Source organism: Barbus barbus (genome assembly GCF_936440315.1).
Source record: "Barbus barbus genome assembly, chromosome: 24".
Classification (NCBI taxonomy): domain Eukaryota; kingdom Metazoa; phylum Chordata; class Actinopteri; order Cypriniformes; family Cyprinidae; genus Barbus; species Barbus barbus.
Window position 1 is genome coordinate 21984643 of NC_136752.1, and position 17296 is coordinate 22001938.

At 38.2% G+C, this 17296-nt stretch overlaps 1 protein-coding gene across 1 annotated transcript in view; it reads left to right on the top strand.

The window, feature by feature from the left end:
- The window catches only part of LOC306843869 (protein cornichon homolog 3-like), a gene marked incomplete at its 5' end in the record, with an annotated part of 30190 nt that overhangs the window by 4331 nt on the left and 8563 nt on the right, over positions 1 to 17296 (top strand). Inside the window, 2 exons of the mRNA XM_079375567.1 lie at positions 498 to 566; positions 5736 to 5787. Coding sequence (XP_079231693.1) covers positions 498 to 566; positions 5736 to 5787 — 121 coding nt within the window. The remainder of the gene's footprint in view (positions 1 to 497; positions 567 to 5735; positions 5788 to 17296) is intronic.

The following is a 17296-nucleotide window of genomic DNA, read 5'->3' on the forward strand; positions in this document are numbered from 1 at the left end:
AGGCACCATAAGACCCTATTTGCTCTAATGCACTTACTAAAGGGGACAATTTCATATGCCTTTGCAATATGTATAATTTTTTGTCACATCAAACACTACTTCCACCACCATACTGGATATTCATGATATATTAAAGATTTCAAGATATTGTGAACTCAAGAATCAAGAAAGATCCTTAATATTCGAGTTTATTGCATGTGGTCTTTTATGTATCTCATTCTACAGTATATAAATGAATTGAATATATATATATATATATATATATATATATATATATATATATATATATATATATAATATGATTAATAACAGTACACAACATTTCAGTTGTATCACCCAGCTCTACTTCTTCTAAGCCAATGAGATGCTGAAATAATGGAGGATAAATCAAAGTAATAAAAGGAGCGCATATCCTTGAAGATCATGCGAACACTGCAAATCCATGTGTCTAGTCTAATGATAATGATCGTGTTCCCTTTTTTTCTTTGGGTTTTCAGATAACAGCCTTTGATGAGCTTCAGGCAGACTTCAAGGTGCCGATCGATCAGGGCAATCCACTTCACGCGGTAAGTCATGAAATAATGGACTTGATCATTTTCATTTTCATTCATTGCCCTTTCCTGCACTTCCATGGAAACTAATGAGTTTGTATGCATGCGTGTGTTTATTTGTTTATGGTGGGAGTATATTTTATCGAGCCCTCTGATCTTTTGCAAGCACCAGGTGTGGTGCCTACCCCGAACTCTGAAACATATCCTGTCATCCGCAGCATTGCATGAATAATCCATAGAACAGCTGTCTATGTGTTGTCTTTCCTCTGCTGGAGGCCCTGCCAGCTTTAATCTCGCTAATGAATTCAAACTGAGGCAACTTTTCCAGCTTTTTGGATACACCAACTGTTATCCAAACGTTTAGAACAACATTGTCAATCTATATGCCAGCATTGCAGAATAATTTACATGTGTGTGCTTGATACCTCGCCAGGCTATGTAGTGACAGAAAACAAAGCAAGGCACAGGCGAATGCAGATATTTTTGGTCTTTTGGACTTTGTGTTGGAAAGTCTCACTCAGAAAGTGGCACTGTGATGAAGTTTCTGAGTCATGTTTCCGCTCCACACAAAACTTCTGTAGTCGTAATTTATTGCTGTCTTCCAAAGTAAAAGATACACGCTCTATATGTCACGCACCCCTCTGTCAGACTGGAGGGAACTATGGAGGATCTGGAAGGTAGGGGTGCTAAAAGATTGATGCCCTCCTAGCTGATCTCACCACACAGTCAAGTCAATCTCACACCCTGCCTGGCTAATTGGTAGCTTCTGTCAGTCTTCAGCTGGGAGGAAGTCAAGACTTCATCCTGTGATTCTCATTGGAGCTCCCCTTATGACTCTAGTCTGCACAGTACTCACTGTGTTCAGTCCCTCAGGCTCCTTTTACACCTGGCATTAACATGCTTTTCATAACCAGACTGCAAAATTATTTCTTTATGAGTAGTTTTTAGGGCTGAGAATTTATTTAATGCTGTTAATATAGATGCAGTAATTCTCACAATTAATGCAGCATTGTTTTTTTTTTTTTATGTCTGAGGGTAGTTAATGTTTTAATATAGTTATGCTGTTTGGGTCGAAACAACACAGTCTGCATGTACCCTGTGATCAGCCATACTTGAACGGCTATAAATATTAATTTCTTCCTCAGAAACTGAGGGGGAAAAACAGCACTATTGGTAAAGATAACTGTGAGACTGGCCTTGATAGTACTTGATAGTAAGAAGACATTAGCATAAGATGAGACAGAATAGAGAATCTTGAATTAAGTTTATTTTTCATACCCCACTGGCAAGCAGTTTTTCCCCTTGTTTAAGTAGAAATTAATAGTAAAAATATACAAATAATAGCAGTATCAGTTTCACTAGTCATATTAACAATATTGATGAGACTGGCTTTGATAGTAATTTGATGTAATTGTATGTAAAATGTTATATTGTGTTATATTTTATGTAAAATGTAATATCTTCATGCTGATTCTATATTCATTCGGGGATTCAATGTGCAAGTATTATTACATATTTTAATGTTATATGCAATTAACTGAGATGAATTATGAACAGAAATTGTTTTATTCAATTTGCAACTTGTAGATAATATTTAAACATCCTTTAAACAAGATACATTCGCAAATCAAAATTGCTAAACATTTTAAACTTTAATATCGCTGATAAATCAGGGCGCAAACGCTAGCAGAACCTTCACATTTAACTGCCCTTGACTGTCACTGCCCGGCTAATTCCGTGGAGGCATTCAAGACATAATTCTCCAGCAATTAAACACTTCTGATGCTATTCTTTTATAAGATTCTCTAATAATCCTTGATGAGTTTTCTTTATGTGTTGAAACGAGGCATCTTTTATGTTAACGTTATGAGCTCATTAGATGTCATTTGTATCTGCTGCGCTGCCTGATGTGCACAAGCTTTTAATATTTTATCATGTTAATGTTCTAGATAGACATTACCATGCATGTGGCTGATTTCAATGTAAAACAACACTAAATTAGAGGTGTCATTATGTTGCCTGCATGACAGCAAGAGATTTTTGATCCAGATGTTTATCAGCATGCACAATATGAGCAATCCAACACATCAGCTCAGTTTTTTTTACATTTACTTTTGTAGAGACGTAAGAAAAATTCAATACACTGTGAATCAAACTCAGTGCCAAGCTTTACCAGTTGAGCTGCAGAAGCATTGATGAAACATTAGTTAACTGTCTACTATTCAGAACTTATTGTAATATTACCTACCACTTTAGATTTTACATTAGACAAATCAGAATTATTGACACAATAAGCTATTTTCATAAAAGTAAAAAAAGTGTAAATTATTAACATGACGCAGACAGTCGACAATTTTGGTTTCTAAAACAGATTGTGGTCAGCAAAAACTGTCTGCAAATGAACCCCTCTATAATGTATTCTAAGCCATATTTTATTATAATTGTTTTTACGTTACATGTTTTTGTTCATGGTTTGTGTATGAGGGGATGCCAAGCAACATATATATGTTGGCATCTGCCTAATTTGGCTAGTGCCTGAAGTGATCAAAATTAGTTTGTTCAGAGGCTCAGCTTTTGATCACATCTGTTCATGCTCTTCTCATGCCATCATTATAGATGCTGAATATTATTTGTGTTACAGAGATGAAAGACTCAGTTCTGCTGTGTTTGCATTTGTATGTCCATCAAGGATTACCCATTTGTACGTTGCAGATTCCATGGCTCAAGAACATAATATTCTTGCTGCTGTATTGACTCTTTGTACTATATTTAATATATTGTTTACACTGTATGCCAGCACTTGTCAGGCAGAATTTGTGCTGACGAATATATCAAAGGGAGCTGAGTCTAATTGCCTGCTAATTAAAAGTGCTGATATGGCTGCAGTTATCTCTAGACGCTATGGCTGCCAGTGGAATATATTTGCATGCTGTTGTTGAGGAGGAACAGCGTGAAAAAATGTCTTAAGCAAATTTGGATGAACTAAAATGAGGTGCGGCCCAAAAATAGGCCGAGAGTTGAGTGTAACTTTCATGGTGTAATCTCTGAAACACAGCTGTGTGCTGGATCAAGAGAATGGGAGGTTGTCAATCAAACCCTTGAAAAAACTGCTTAAAAATGCACTGAGGAAAATAGCTGCATATCAATTACTTTTCACAGATTCAGCAAACAAGTGTAATGCCACATTTTGTACTAGTGGAATTATTTGTATCTTTGTTAAATATATTGCAAGATAATTGTAGTAAAACAGTTGGTAAGACTTTATTTTAGGGTCTCTTAACTAGTTGCTTATTAGCATGCATATTACTAGAATATTAGCCATTTATTAGTAGTAATTAAGTACATTAATGCCTTATTCTACATGACCTTATTCTACAGCCCTAATCCTACCCAATACCTAAATTTAACAACTAACTATTAATTCACGAGTTCGCACTAACATATAATACTGTATGATTGAGCAATTAGTAAGCATATTTGGTGTGCTGTCAGGAGGGAGGGCTCAGAGAACCCAGAGAACTCCCCCCTCATCCCAAGAATGGGATGAAATTAGATTGGAGTGCGGAGTTGGGGTGGAGGCGGGATGCTGGAAAACTGTCATAGAACAGAGGTGAGTTGGCTGTGTTTATACACCTGATGTGCTTGTTAAGGTGATTAGCTGACGAGCTGCACCTGGGCCAGACTGATTATCTGATCGTGCTCCTCCCGAAACTTGTTAATAAAACATCATTAAGCAGCAAATTAGGAATTTATTGAGGGAAAAGTCATAGTTAATAGTGAATGAAGTGTTCCCTATTCTAAAGTGTTACCAAACTGCTTTAATAACTAATATTTCATATAAATTTTAATGAATATATTAATGTAATTTATAATATAATATTATGTATATTTTTTTAAATTATCATATTATATTATATTAGATTATATTAAATGTTAATATATTAAACAAACAACCTATTTTCATATTATTTGAGCCTGGACACATTAAATGAGAGATTAGGTTATTGCAAAATTTTTAATTTTATAAAAATTAAGAAAAATAAAATAAGTAAATAAATTGTCCCTTGTCTGAAACATATGCTGGGAAAAGAATACAGCATCATCATTAGTTTGTGTGTGTGTGTGTGTGTGTGTGTGTGTGTGAGAGAGAGAGAGAGAGAGAGAGAGTGTAAACTGACTAGCAAGGCCATTTCTGAGTAGGAGTGTTGTAGTGGTCACTATGGGTGGTTCTGTTGATCAGTGAATAACAGTGCAAATTATTGAATTATTTACATGTGCAGGCTAGTAGTGTAAATAATGTATTGAATTGAATAAAGTTGATATGAATTTAAAAATAGCAATCAAATATGTATGTTTAGACTTATGTTAGAAAACAGCCCTGCCAAGTAGCATATGAAGAGTGCTCTTTTAGGCAAAGTACAGCCATTTTTGTTGCTCATGTATGATTTATTTGTGCCTTAACATATGTCCATACATGCCTCCTATTGAGTTACGCTGATTTTTGTGCCTAAAATATGAAAAATTATTCTATAGTGCATATATGAAAAAAAGGCATGCAGAGAAAGTAAACTCAGGTTGAAAAAAACCTCTAGCCTGGTTTAAATCTTCAGACTTTGCATTGAGATCTCAGTTGAATTAGATGTATTCCACTGCACACATGTGATTAAATGATAAACCATGAACTACTATGCCTGGGTATGTATATATAAAAATAGATTTTGAAACATTGTCCCTGGAGAGTACCGTCACTTTTCCTGCCCCCAAAACATACATGTTTGGATGTAATCACCATATGCCATTTTCACAAGCCTTTCAACAATCTCTCCCTGCCATTTTTTTCCACCTATTGGCAGTTGTTTTTCTAAATGCAAGTCCCTTGATGTCCTTGCCAGTGTATAGTGTTCTGTGATCCTGCAAGGGAACACGGGCCAGAAGCCGAGGGAAGACAAGAGCCTTAGGCAGCATGCATGTCAAAGCCATAACAACTGTGCTACAGACACCTATTGTGTGAATGCATATACACTTTTAAACCTAGTTAAAATCTACTCCACTACTCCTGCTTCTTTGATGCATCACATCAGCATTTTAGCAGCTGAAGGATGTGGCCTTCATACTAGTTTTGTCCTTGGGATTGGCATTTTAGGTGTTATGGGAGATTTAACAGATATTTATTTCTCTTAACAGCGTGAAAGACTTCGAAATATTGAGAGGATCTGCTGCCTGCTGAGAAAGGTATGTAACGTCTTTATCTGTGGGGGGAATTTCAAAGTTTGACAACTTTACTGAACATTCAAGGGGACATGTGCTGTATTTTACACTTAGATTTTCCTTTTGTTTAAAATAATCATAATATATAGTAAACTTTAACCAAAGGATATTGTCATGGAGCCTGTGATAAGTAGAGTACCAATTTAGCGTAAGTAGTACCAATTTTAGCGATGACCCTTTCTATTGTATGTATTTGTAGTAAGACAATAATAATAATTTGGCAACATTTTATGATTCATTTCATTAAAAATATTATATTCTATTATATTCTATTACATGGGAAACTAGTGCTTAAATTGTTCAGTATGCGGCAATATATGCACGGATATGTATGGCTATATATTGATAAATATATTACATTGAAAATGATGATTTATTAATCAAAGGTATTATAAAGTGTTTCCCACACCTACAGGTTGGAAACTGAATGCATTTTGGGTGTTTGAACATTTGAATCCAAGCACTATCCAAGTTACAGGGTGCCAGATCCTGTTATGTTCCATATATATATATATATATATATATATATATATATATATAGTGTCAACATCAGCAGAATGCCTTTTATGAGTAATATGTCTGATGGTATGAGGCTCGTCTAGAGTCCCAGCTGCTCTGTGTGCATGTGCACCTCGCAGAAAAGGTTTCTGCTGTCACTCAGTTTCACCTGACTGCAAGTGTAAAAGAAAACACTGTCTGACAAAAATGCAAGCAGAGTCCACAAGGGCTTCATATGTGCTTGAGCTGAATTGCCTTTAATTTTACAGACACGGCATTTATAAAATGGTTTGCAGCTTGTGATTGAACAAGCCATGTTTAATGGCAATGAACGGTTTAAAAGCTAGTGTTTAAAGCTAGCTCTGTTTCCCCCCTCCCTCTTTGTTTCTCGGTTGGGGTCTTTATGTACACAGGGCATGTGGTTTGCCATTTATTATCATTATTAATTATCTTGCTTGTAAACATTAGCTTAAGGCTTTTATCGCTTCCCAATGGGCCACAGTGTCTTTGCTTTGACTGACATGAGCACAGTGATAATATGTGAGAATCAAGTCAGAGAGTAAATAAACAATAGTGCATTTCCATTCTGAACAGGTAGTCCTATAACAGATGGCATCTCTTTACTCAGCAAATAAGAGAGTTTAATACATTTGTGGATGGGAGACTACACATATTCCTAGCAGAGTTTTTATCAGTGAGACAATTTTTTTGCTGAGTGACTCTGTGGATTGTGCATCTCTCCAGAATGAGACATTCAGTTATGCTCACAGGTATTCAACGCTAGGGTGACAAAAGCTAGCATGAGATCATTTATTTTCCCCCACTAGAGGTGCAGAATAGTTTTCTCAGCCGAAAAACAAACATGCATGTTTTCTCATTTTTGTGAGCCCGGTATAAATGTCACTTTTTGACATCTGTCATTTCGTGTGTATTCACCAAAACATCTGGAAAAATAGAGAAAGGAATGGGGGTTTGTTTGACTGGCTTAGAGTCAGCCAGACAAACTTATGCTGAGTCACACAGAGCTTCCTTGCAAAGCAGCAGCATATTTTTAGACAACTTCTAACACATCTTTTCAGGATCCATAATTCACATACCTTACACTTTAATAAATTTATACACATTACTACGGAGTGTATTTGTTTGTAACAAACACACACACACACAAACACACACAGTTTGCAGCCAGTAAGATTTTTTGTTTTTTGGATGCATATATTGATTATTGATTACAGTATACTGTAAATACAGTAACAGTAATTTTATCCAATATTAATAAAATTTAAAATTAACTGCTTTTTATTCATTCATTCATTCCGATGGAAAAGCTGAATTTTCAGCAGCATTACTCCAGTCTTCAGTCCTTCAAAAACTATTTAAATATACTTATTTGGTGTACAAGAAACTTGAACAAATGTCTAATTTTCAGGGTTGAAAACAGTTGTGCTGCGTAATATTTTGGTGGTAACTGTGATTCATTCATTGAAATTATCTTTCATTCAGGTTTCCTAATGAATAGAAAGTTTAAGAGAAATAGCATTTACTTTAAATATCAATCTTTTGTAATATTATACATACCTTTACTGTCACTTTGATAAATAAAAAATATTGTTTTTGAATGATAGTGTATATTGTTACATGTTGTTCTGTTAGTTGTGTTTTGCCATGTCTTCCGCTGACCTAGTTTTCCTTAGTTGCCCTGATTAGTTAATTAGCTCCTCACCTGTTTCTGTTTCCCTATGATTACGTTTAATATTTAAAACCTGTGTTCTCACATGTTCCTTTGTTTTTTCACTGTACGGAGATTTCGCCAGAGCCCACTTCAGACGGAGAGCCTAAGCCTGCTGTGACATATGAGCCAGATCCGAGACCCGCAACTGAGCCAATCGTCACCCCGGAGCCTGAGCCTTAGGAGTGGTCGGACCAAGTGTGTGCGCCGGCAACATCGTCCGTTCCCGAGGGAGTTTTGGTGGTGATCGAGGGCTTGGAGGGAAGCCCCGCCCACACTCCCGCGACTGAGGGTGAGTTGCAACTGGTTTCTGGAAACCATTTTGAGGAACTTTTGGACATCTTTGAAAGGGATCTTATTGACTGGTTTGGGGAGGTATTACCCTGTCCTGAATCTCCTGTCTCTCTGCTGGTTCTGTCCAGCCCTGAATCTCCTGTGTCTCCGCTGGTTCCGTCCAGTCCTGAAACTCCTGCGTCTCCGCTGGTTCCGTCCAGCTCAAATCCTCCCGTGTTCCCTCCCAGCCTCCCTCTCCCGCCTCCTCTTAAACCAGTCAGTTCCTCAGCCCAAGTCCCACTGGTGCCTGTCAGCCCCTCAGCTCACCCTCAGTCTGCACCAGCTGGGCGCTCTGATCCATCGCTTCGGGACTTCCAGCCTCCAGCTCTGCCAAGGTGTGAGGATCCCCTGTCTCCACCTCCAGCCTCTGAGCCCTGGACTCCATCTCGGTCCTCCGAACCATCGGCTCCACCTTGGCTCATAGCTCCCTCGTCTCCACCGTGGCCCGTCCTCCCACAAGCTCCACCGGGCTCCCTCGTCCCTCCGGCTCCGCCTTGGTCAGTCGTCGACCATCCTTGGGACTCCACTCCTCTGGCTACGTCTCGTCACTCTGTCCCTCCGGCTCTGTTAGGCTCCTCCTTCCCTTCAGCTCCACCTTCGTCCTCCATCACTCCGGCTCTGCCGCGGCATTCCGGATCCCCGCCTCCGCCTCAGTCGCCTGAGCCGCTGGCTCCGCCTAGGCCCTCCGGAGCATCGATGTCACCCTGGCTCTCCATCTGCTCGGCTCCATCCTGGGCTCCTCGTCCATCGGCTCAGTCTCCGGCGGTCGTCCCCAGGGTGTCATCAAAGCCTTCTCCACCCTGGCTCCTCCCTCCATCGACTCCACCCTGGGGCCTCATCCTGGCTGGCCTCTGGATTTCCACCTGGCTCCTCCTGCTCCGGGCTCCTCCCTGGCTTCTCCCACCCTCCACTTCCCCATGGACTTATTTCTTGGACTTTTTCTGCCCCTTTTCTGTTGCCTGCACCTCGTCTGCTCCACGCCCGCCTCCTGAACCCCCACCCTCCCTCTTCTGTTGGACTTTTGTAGGTGCAGGACTCACCGTTCCGGGAGGGGGCGATATGTTACATGTTGTTCTGTTCTGTGTTTTGCCATGTCTTCCGCTGACCTAGTTTTCCTTAGTTGCCCTGATTAGTTAATTAGCTCCTCACCTGTTTCTGTTTCCCCATGATTACGTTTAGTATTTAAAGCCTGTGTTCTCACATGTTCCTTTGTCTGCTATTATTTTGGATTTACGTTTGGTTGTGCCCTTTTCAGTCAGTGATTAATTAAAAGAACTCCTTTTGTATTCCTTCGTTGTGCTCTTTGTTTTTACACACCAGACACCCCAAACATATATAAATTAGGTTGAATTTTTGTTTTATTCATTTTGTTTATTTAAAACATTATCTGTTCAAGTGTTCAACATAGGTTGTCACCCTAAGTAAAAAGAGTTTAATTAAAAGAATCAACTTTTTATTTGTGCCCCCAAAATTATGGCTCTCTGAATATATTATAAATTATATAATCACCATATAATTCAACAGTTCTGCTCTGTGGCTTTGTATCTATGAATAATAATAGTTTCATTTTGCTGTGACGTTCTGTCCCTGCAGTTTACCATCATTGTTTTGACCCTGTCTTTCTCTTAAGCTAAGCTTTTCCGTCTAACTCTGAAGGTCAAGGTCAATATTCCAGCAGCCAATCAGAGGCATCCGCTGGGGGAGTGCAGCGTAATCCCCTGTGGTTGCCAACGCTGTGTGTTTGTTCTTCAAATGACTAACTACTTTTTGATGTTGCAGTACAAACGTTTCTGTCCTCTCATCATTCCACTTCACACTTACATTCATCACCAAAGGTATTTGCACAGAATTTGCGATAAATGGAAATGACAAGGTGGAACTGAAAGGCAGAGGATCATTCATAAAAGACCCGTATGATATGCATATCTCTTTGGAAACTATCCTAATGATGTTCGGGCACATGCTAATACACATAATTTGAGATGCGACAGAGCATAAAACATCTGATGAAGCTTTTTTTGAACCCAGGGTCTGAGATCTGTGATGTTGCATCACAATAAGAACTTTGTAATTGCTGAATAGTGTACTTTTTGCACCAAATGGAACTGCAAAATGCTGATTGTTTTCAAACAGGTCGCCTGAACATCAACCAAAGATAAAAAAATAATAATAATAATAAATCTATATATATATATATATATATATATATATATATATATATACTACAAGTCAAACGTTTTTGAAAAGTAAAATTTTTAATGTTTTTTAAAGAATTCTCTTCTGCTCACCAACCCTGCATTTATTTGATCCAAAATGAAGCAAAAGCAGTATTGTGAAATATTTTTATTATTTAAAATAACTGCTTTCTAGTATGTAATTTACTACTGTGATCAAAGCTAAATTTTCGGCATGATTATTACTCTACAGTCTTCATCAAACTTGATCCTGGAGGGCCGGTGTCCTGCAGAGTTTAGCCCCAACTTGCCTCAACACACCTGCCTGGAAGTTTCAAGTATACCTAGTAAGACCTTGATTAGCTGTTTCAGGTGTGTTTGATTAGGTGTTTGATTTTTTAGCAGCAAATCAGAATATTCAAATGATTTCTGAAGGACCATGTGACTGGAGTAATGATGCTAAAATTCAGTTTTGAAATCACAGGAATAAATTACATTTTTAAAATATATTCAAATAGTTACTTTAAATAGTAAAAAATATTTCAAAATGTTACTGTTTTGTTGTACTTTGGATCAAATAAATGCAGGCTTGGTGAACAGAAGAGAATTCTTTAAAACATTAAAAATCTTACTGTTCAAAAACTTAGTGTATATGTAGTGTATGTTAGGTAGTGACTGGTAGTGTATATGTAGACTGTAAAAAATGCTGGGTTATATGGACAAATCCTGGGTCAAAAACAACTCTGTCGCTGGGTTTGTCCGTATTTTACCTAGTGCTGAGTTGTATTTAACCCAGCATTTTTTAGAGTGTATTTTTAAACACATGCACACACAAAGTATACCCAATTATTTATATTATGATGATAAGAGATTGAGATGCACTTTTTCAAGTCAGAACAAACCTTCAGATTTGTAGACTGCTGTGTTTCACCCCAATAGTCTCTCGCTCTTGTGACTTTTCCAAGCAATCCTTATCTCATTAGAGCAGGGAATGTGATTTTTCTTTTTCACACCCTACACTGATATACTTGGGGGCGCAGTAAGAAATCCTGCCTCTGCCTGGAGGAAAAGCTCCATTTGCCATCAAAGGGCTCAGGGCAGAGAACAAGGTGGGGGCTTTGTTGCACTGTTCTGAGTCTCTTACCCAGCCAAAAGCAGCCCAGCCGTCATCAGACAGTTCAGCACAGAGACTAAACTACTGCTGCCGAGGCGTAGCCCACAAATGAATTTGCATGAGCTGCCTAGATTGGTCATGTACAATGAAAAAGGGAAACTTGCTTGAGAATGTATTAGCTCGTGATGTATATGCTAAACTCTTTTCAGAAAGAAAACCACGGTTAAAAATAAACCTTTGTTATCGAGCCTCTTGTAGCCAGCCCCACGCTGCAGGAGAAAAGAGCATTCTCCTTTGTGGCTTTTAAAAATAGCAACATCTGGCTGGTAATCAGACAGTATCTTGTCTCTGTATGCATCTTGTTAGGTCTGAGACATGGGTGTGTAGGGGGCAGCAGGGGCCTATTAGCCTGTCACCAGCCTCTGAGACAATGCGCTCTCAGCAGAGGTGTGTCAGTGATGCTGCTGCCGCTGCTGCTTATCTGTGGTATAGTTAACTCTGGCCCTAAAAATCACAATCTTCCACTATAACTTTCAATTAGTGTAGCCCTTCCAGCTTGACGTCATTCGCTCCTACCCAAGGTTGACTTACATTTGCATGTTTATTATGTTTTGTTTTTGTTTTTGCTTTTTGTTTTTGTTTTTTGCGAGTCTGATTGTTTAAAAGTGTTATCTTCCTTTCTGCACTGAATATTTTACCTATTAGATTATTCAATAAATTCACATTATTATATATTTCGGAAAGGATATAGCAATACTACTGCAAAAGTAAACATACATTTCAGTAACTTTTTGTTAATATAATATGTTCAGTAATCTTTTCTCTTTTAGATTCATTATTGGCAAACTGAATATTTTTCAACTAAGTTTATTATTTCTTATTTAAATAATTTACATTTTTTATGTATTGTGTTATTCTGAAAGAAAGGATATTAAAGGATTGTAGAAACACTGCATAATGTAGACACAAGGTAGATATTATTTGTTGATAATAGATATGATGGTGGTAACACACTTTAGAATAGGGAACACATATTCACTATTAACTATGACATTTCCCTCAATAAATTCCTAATTTGCTGCTTATTAATAGTTAGTAAGGTAGTTGTTAACTGTAGGTATTGGGTAGGATTAGGCATGTAGAATAAGGCATTAATATGTGCTTAATTTGTACTAATAAATGGCTAATATTGTAGTAATATACATGCTAATAAGCAACTGTCACGCACTGGATGAAGAGGCAAACGAGGAGGAATAAGGTAAGAGCTTCTTTATTAACCAAACTGAAGACAAAGCCAAAAGGTAACTGCAACAACTAAGGAGTTAGTGAAGCTCAATAAACTGAAGAGATCATCGTTCTTATCTTTCCCCTTTCCCCTTGGGTGATTGCGAATGGGTGCAGGTGGATGGCATGGCTGGTGAGTCCGTTACAGTACCCCCTCCCCCACGGCCGTCTCCTGGCGTCCGTAGCCGACGCCCATCGCGGCCCCCTGGGGGCAGGTCGATCCAGATGGGACTGATGGAATTCCGAGAGAAGTGATGGATCCAAGACATCATCCTAATCCACCCACGATCTTTCTTCTGGACCGTAACCTTCCCAGTCTACAAGGTATTGTAGTCGGCCGCCCCACCGTCGGGAGTCTAAGATTTCCTTGACTCTGTAGATGGTCTCGCTGGTGTCGACTTCGGGAGGAGATGGTATTTCGGGTTCTGTGGAAGGAAGGAGAAGTGGATTAATGAATGGTTTGAGTAGGGATACATGAAAGGTAGGAGAGAGGCGATAATGAGTTGGGAGTTTGAGTTTGTATGTCACTTCATTAATTTATTCTGCGATGGGAAAAGGACCTATATAACGGGGGCTTAGCTTCCTACTGGGCAGCCGGAGACGAATGTCCCGAGTGGAGAGCCAGACCTCATCTCTAGGTTGGTAGTTGGTACGACGGGCATCGGCGTGACCCTTATGTCTCTGTACCCTTATGATCTCCTGGATCTTTCGTTTGGTCTGGCCATTAGTCTGGGGGTGATAACCTGATGATAGACTGACAGACACACCCAGTAAACGTAAGAAACCACGCCAGACCCTGGAGAAGGATCAGGTTGGTGAAGTCAAGAGAGAGCATCCACTTTAAGCTTCTTGTGGCCAGGACGGTAGGTTACTGTGAACCTGAAGCGGAGTTCGCCCTTCCACTGTGATAAGATGGCCCCAACTCCCAGGGTAGAAGCATCTACCTCGACTACGAAGCAGTGGTTGGGATCAGGGTGAGTGAGGATCGGGGCAGTGCAGAAGGTGGATTTCAGTCGTTGCAACAACTAAGGAGTTAGTGAAGCTCAATAAACTGAAGAGATCATCGTTCTTATCTTTCGCCTTTCAGTAGAATGAACGGGAGGAGGACGTCCACTGAGAGGCAGGAATCCAGTAGGTAGGTGACAGGAGCAACGCAGAACTTGTAACTTCAAGACCAGTCAGTGGAGGAGAGGGGTGAGTAGACCTTTATGGTTTATGGAAGTGGAATCAGGTGTGGGTGATTAGTAATCGGGTGATTGCGAACAGGTGCAGGTGGATGGCATGGCTGTTGAGTCTGTTACAGCAACTAGTTAAGAGACTAGGGTCTAAAATAAAGTGTTACCATAATTAATAAGGTAGTTGTTAAATTTAGATTAAGGGGTAGGATTAAGGGATCTAAAATATGGTCATGCAGAATAAGGCATTAATATGTGGTTTATAAATACTAATAAACAGCCAATATGCTAGTAATATGCATGCTAATAGGCAAGTTAATATCGAGAATAGGTCCTTAAAATAAAGTGTTACCAATATTATTAATTAAAGATAAAAGAGCACAATTTATGTAAAAAATACAATTTAAGTCTTTCTACTTCAAAATGTAGCATAAATTAAAAAAATTTGAGTGAAAATGGTTTCTAAACCGATTTTCAGTGTACTACAAAAATAATTGTTATTCATATATAGAAATAGATCTAGAATTGTTAAAAAGTTTAATTTATTACAATGAAAATTTATTATTTTATGTTTATTATTAATTATTCAGTTATTTAATATTAGACTGATGTTCTAAAATAAATTTGAGCCTATCCAGCCTATTTGGGGAATATATAAATAAATTAATATAATCTCCCTTAGTGCATCATATATAACAGTATTTTCATTGCTGGACTTCTTTTTTTTTTTTTTACATGGAAGAGTAGATCTGCTATGCCATAAAGTATTCAAAATGGTGATAATCACAGTCTGAATAGTTAAATGGAGAGCCAGTTCATATGCTATCTAGTGTCATGGGGACAGGTGTTCTTTAAAGAGAAAATATGTATAATTCTTAGCTACAGTTAATTATTGGCTGCTGCTGAAAGAGAAAGACAGTAATTGGAGACTAGCGGCTCTTCTGATCTGCTAAGGCCGAGAACATTTTGCTGCTGCTAATCTAAGGACGCAGCCAGATTTGTCATTGTAATAAGTGAATGTGAAAAGGGAATGGTTCCTGAACATATATGAATTTATTTATAGTTCCTATACAAGTACTGTATGTCGACCCCCTATATTCTTGTGGTCAGTTCTCTACCACAAAAATGTAATGTTATCAATGGCGCTTTTCCATTCCTTTTTTTCTCCATTCTTCATATATACATTGTCAAAACACATTGTCTAATTAAAGCAGTATCTACAGGTTTGGTGCTCGCTCCATTCTTCACTAATGGTGGGACATGTCATTAGTAGTAAGTAGTGTTAATTGGAGAGACCTGCAGTGGCAGGCATGGTGAGAGTTTGATAGGAACAGAAGGTTAGAGAGCGAGTGAGGGAGACACAATGTTAAAGATACTCCACAGTCAAAAGCACTCAGCCACAGCAGACCTCTCATTAGGTGACATTACTCCGAAGAGGCTCTTGTGATTCCCATAGGAAGGCAACTTTAAAAGTTACACTTAAAGCACTCAAAGCTCCTGGACTTCGGTTTGAGTGGTCCTCAACCACAGCCTTGTAATTATCATACAGCCATAGACAAAATGTAGGAGAAACTAGCTCCTCCTGAATGGTTGAATATGTGCATCAGAGACTTCAAGTCTGCAGAGTCAGCAGTCCAAAATCAAGGGGGAAAAGACTTTATACCCATTAAAATACATAAAATCTGGGACACTTATAAGACAACCTTATTTTTAAAAAGACATCTGCAACGTTCAAGATAGCAAGTTCTTTACTTTTTATTCAAACTGATCACAGAATATGGCTTTATTTATGCAGTTTTATATTTAATGGTGGCTTAAATGTCGCAGCTGGCCTGATGATTAAAAGTTAATGTCACATAATTATCACACATAAAATCAACCCAAAATTGCTGTTTTTGTTTATGCGTGCCTCTGAAATGAAGGACAAAATATTGTGCCTAAAGTTAGTCAGATGTTCAGAAGCCCTGAAGTCTAATAGATAAAGATTGATCTTCCAGATGGGCCCGTCCTAACCCAGCTGCCAGTCCATATTTACTTCATTATGCAGCATTCATCACTGCCCTCAGTTGCTCTGTTCCAAAATCTATACTGTGGCAGAATTTTAAGGCATCATAGGTGGAAGAAATCTGTTTCAAAAGGTAGGCAACTTAATTATGCTGCTTTATAAGATAAGTATACAGTCAAATTTGAAGTCAGCTTTACACACATAACTCATGCAGAATGCAATCTCAAAATGCATTGCAACAAGCTCAGTGGGAAAAAAAATAAATCTGAGAATGAGAGAATGGTCATTATAAATAATTTGAATGTATTTTTTTGTTCAAGACTGAAACTTATTCAACTAATTAGAATTACTGATTAGCGTGCTGCATTAGTATAGCAACATTCAGTTTCACTTTATTTTGATGGTCCCTTTAACACATTCTGTTGACTATAAGTAACATTGCACCTACATTTTTACTAATATTCATTAGAGTGTTAGTAGTGTATTAGTAGACTGGTAGGGTTAGGGTTAGAATAAGTTGACATGTACTTGCAAAGTTACTTACAGTCAGTAGAGTGTCTTTTGGGAGACCATCACTATAAAGAGTGAAGCAGACATTCTACTAATACTCTAATGAGAGTTTGTTGACATGTAGTTGCAACATTACTTAGTATCAACAGAATGTTCAAAAGGGACCATCAAAATAAAGTGTTACCCAACATTTTAACAACAAACTCTCCCATGCAGAGCAAGTGGAGGAAGATAATTTATTTTTAGTGAGGAAAGTTTTAGTTTCAGCCAGTTGTAGACAAGAAACTTTGCCAACAGCAGTTCACGATTTAGCTAGAATCCAGATAAGAAATTATCCATGAGCCTCAGCTTGAAGCGAATAAATACACTAAGGGAATGGTTTGAGTAGCTAGAATCTATACTAAATATGTCTTTCATTTCTGTAAATTTTTTAATTTATGCATTATTTCTCTTGTTATGAAGATAAGAATGTGGCACACAGATAGGAATTACACAGATAAGACATTTTTTCTAAAGCATTTATCATTTTCTTTTTATATCCAGGGTATTTTTGCATTGGTGATGGAATATTTTGGGCTTTTTTGCGCCAATAAGGTTAAATAGCTAGGACAGGTCAAACTTTAATGAGCCCTCTTACGTAAAGGTTGGCCTGAAC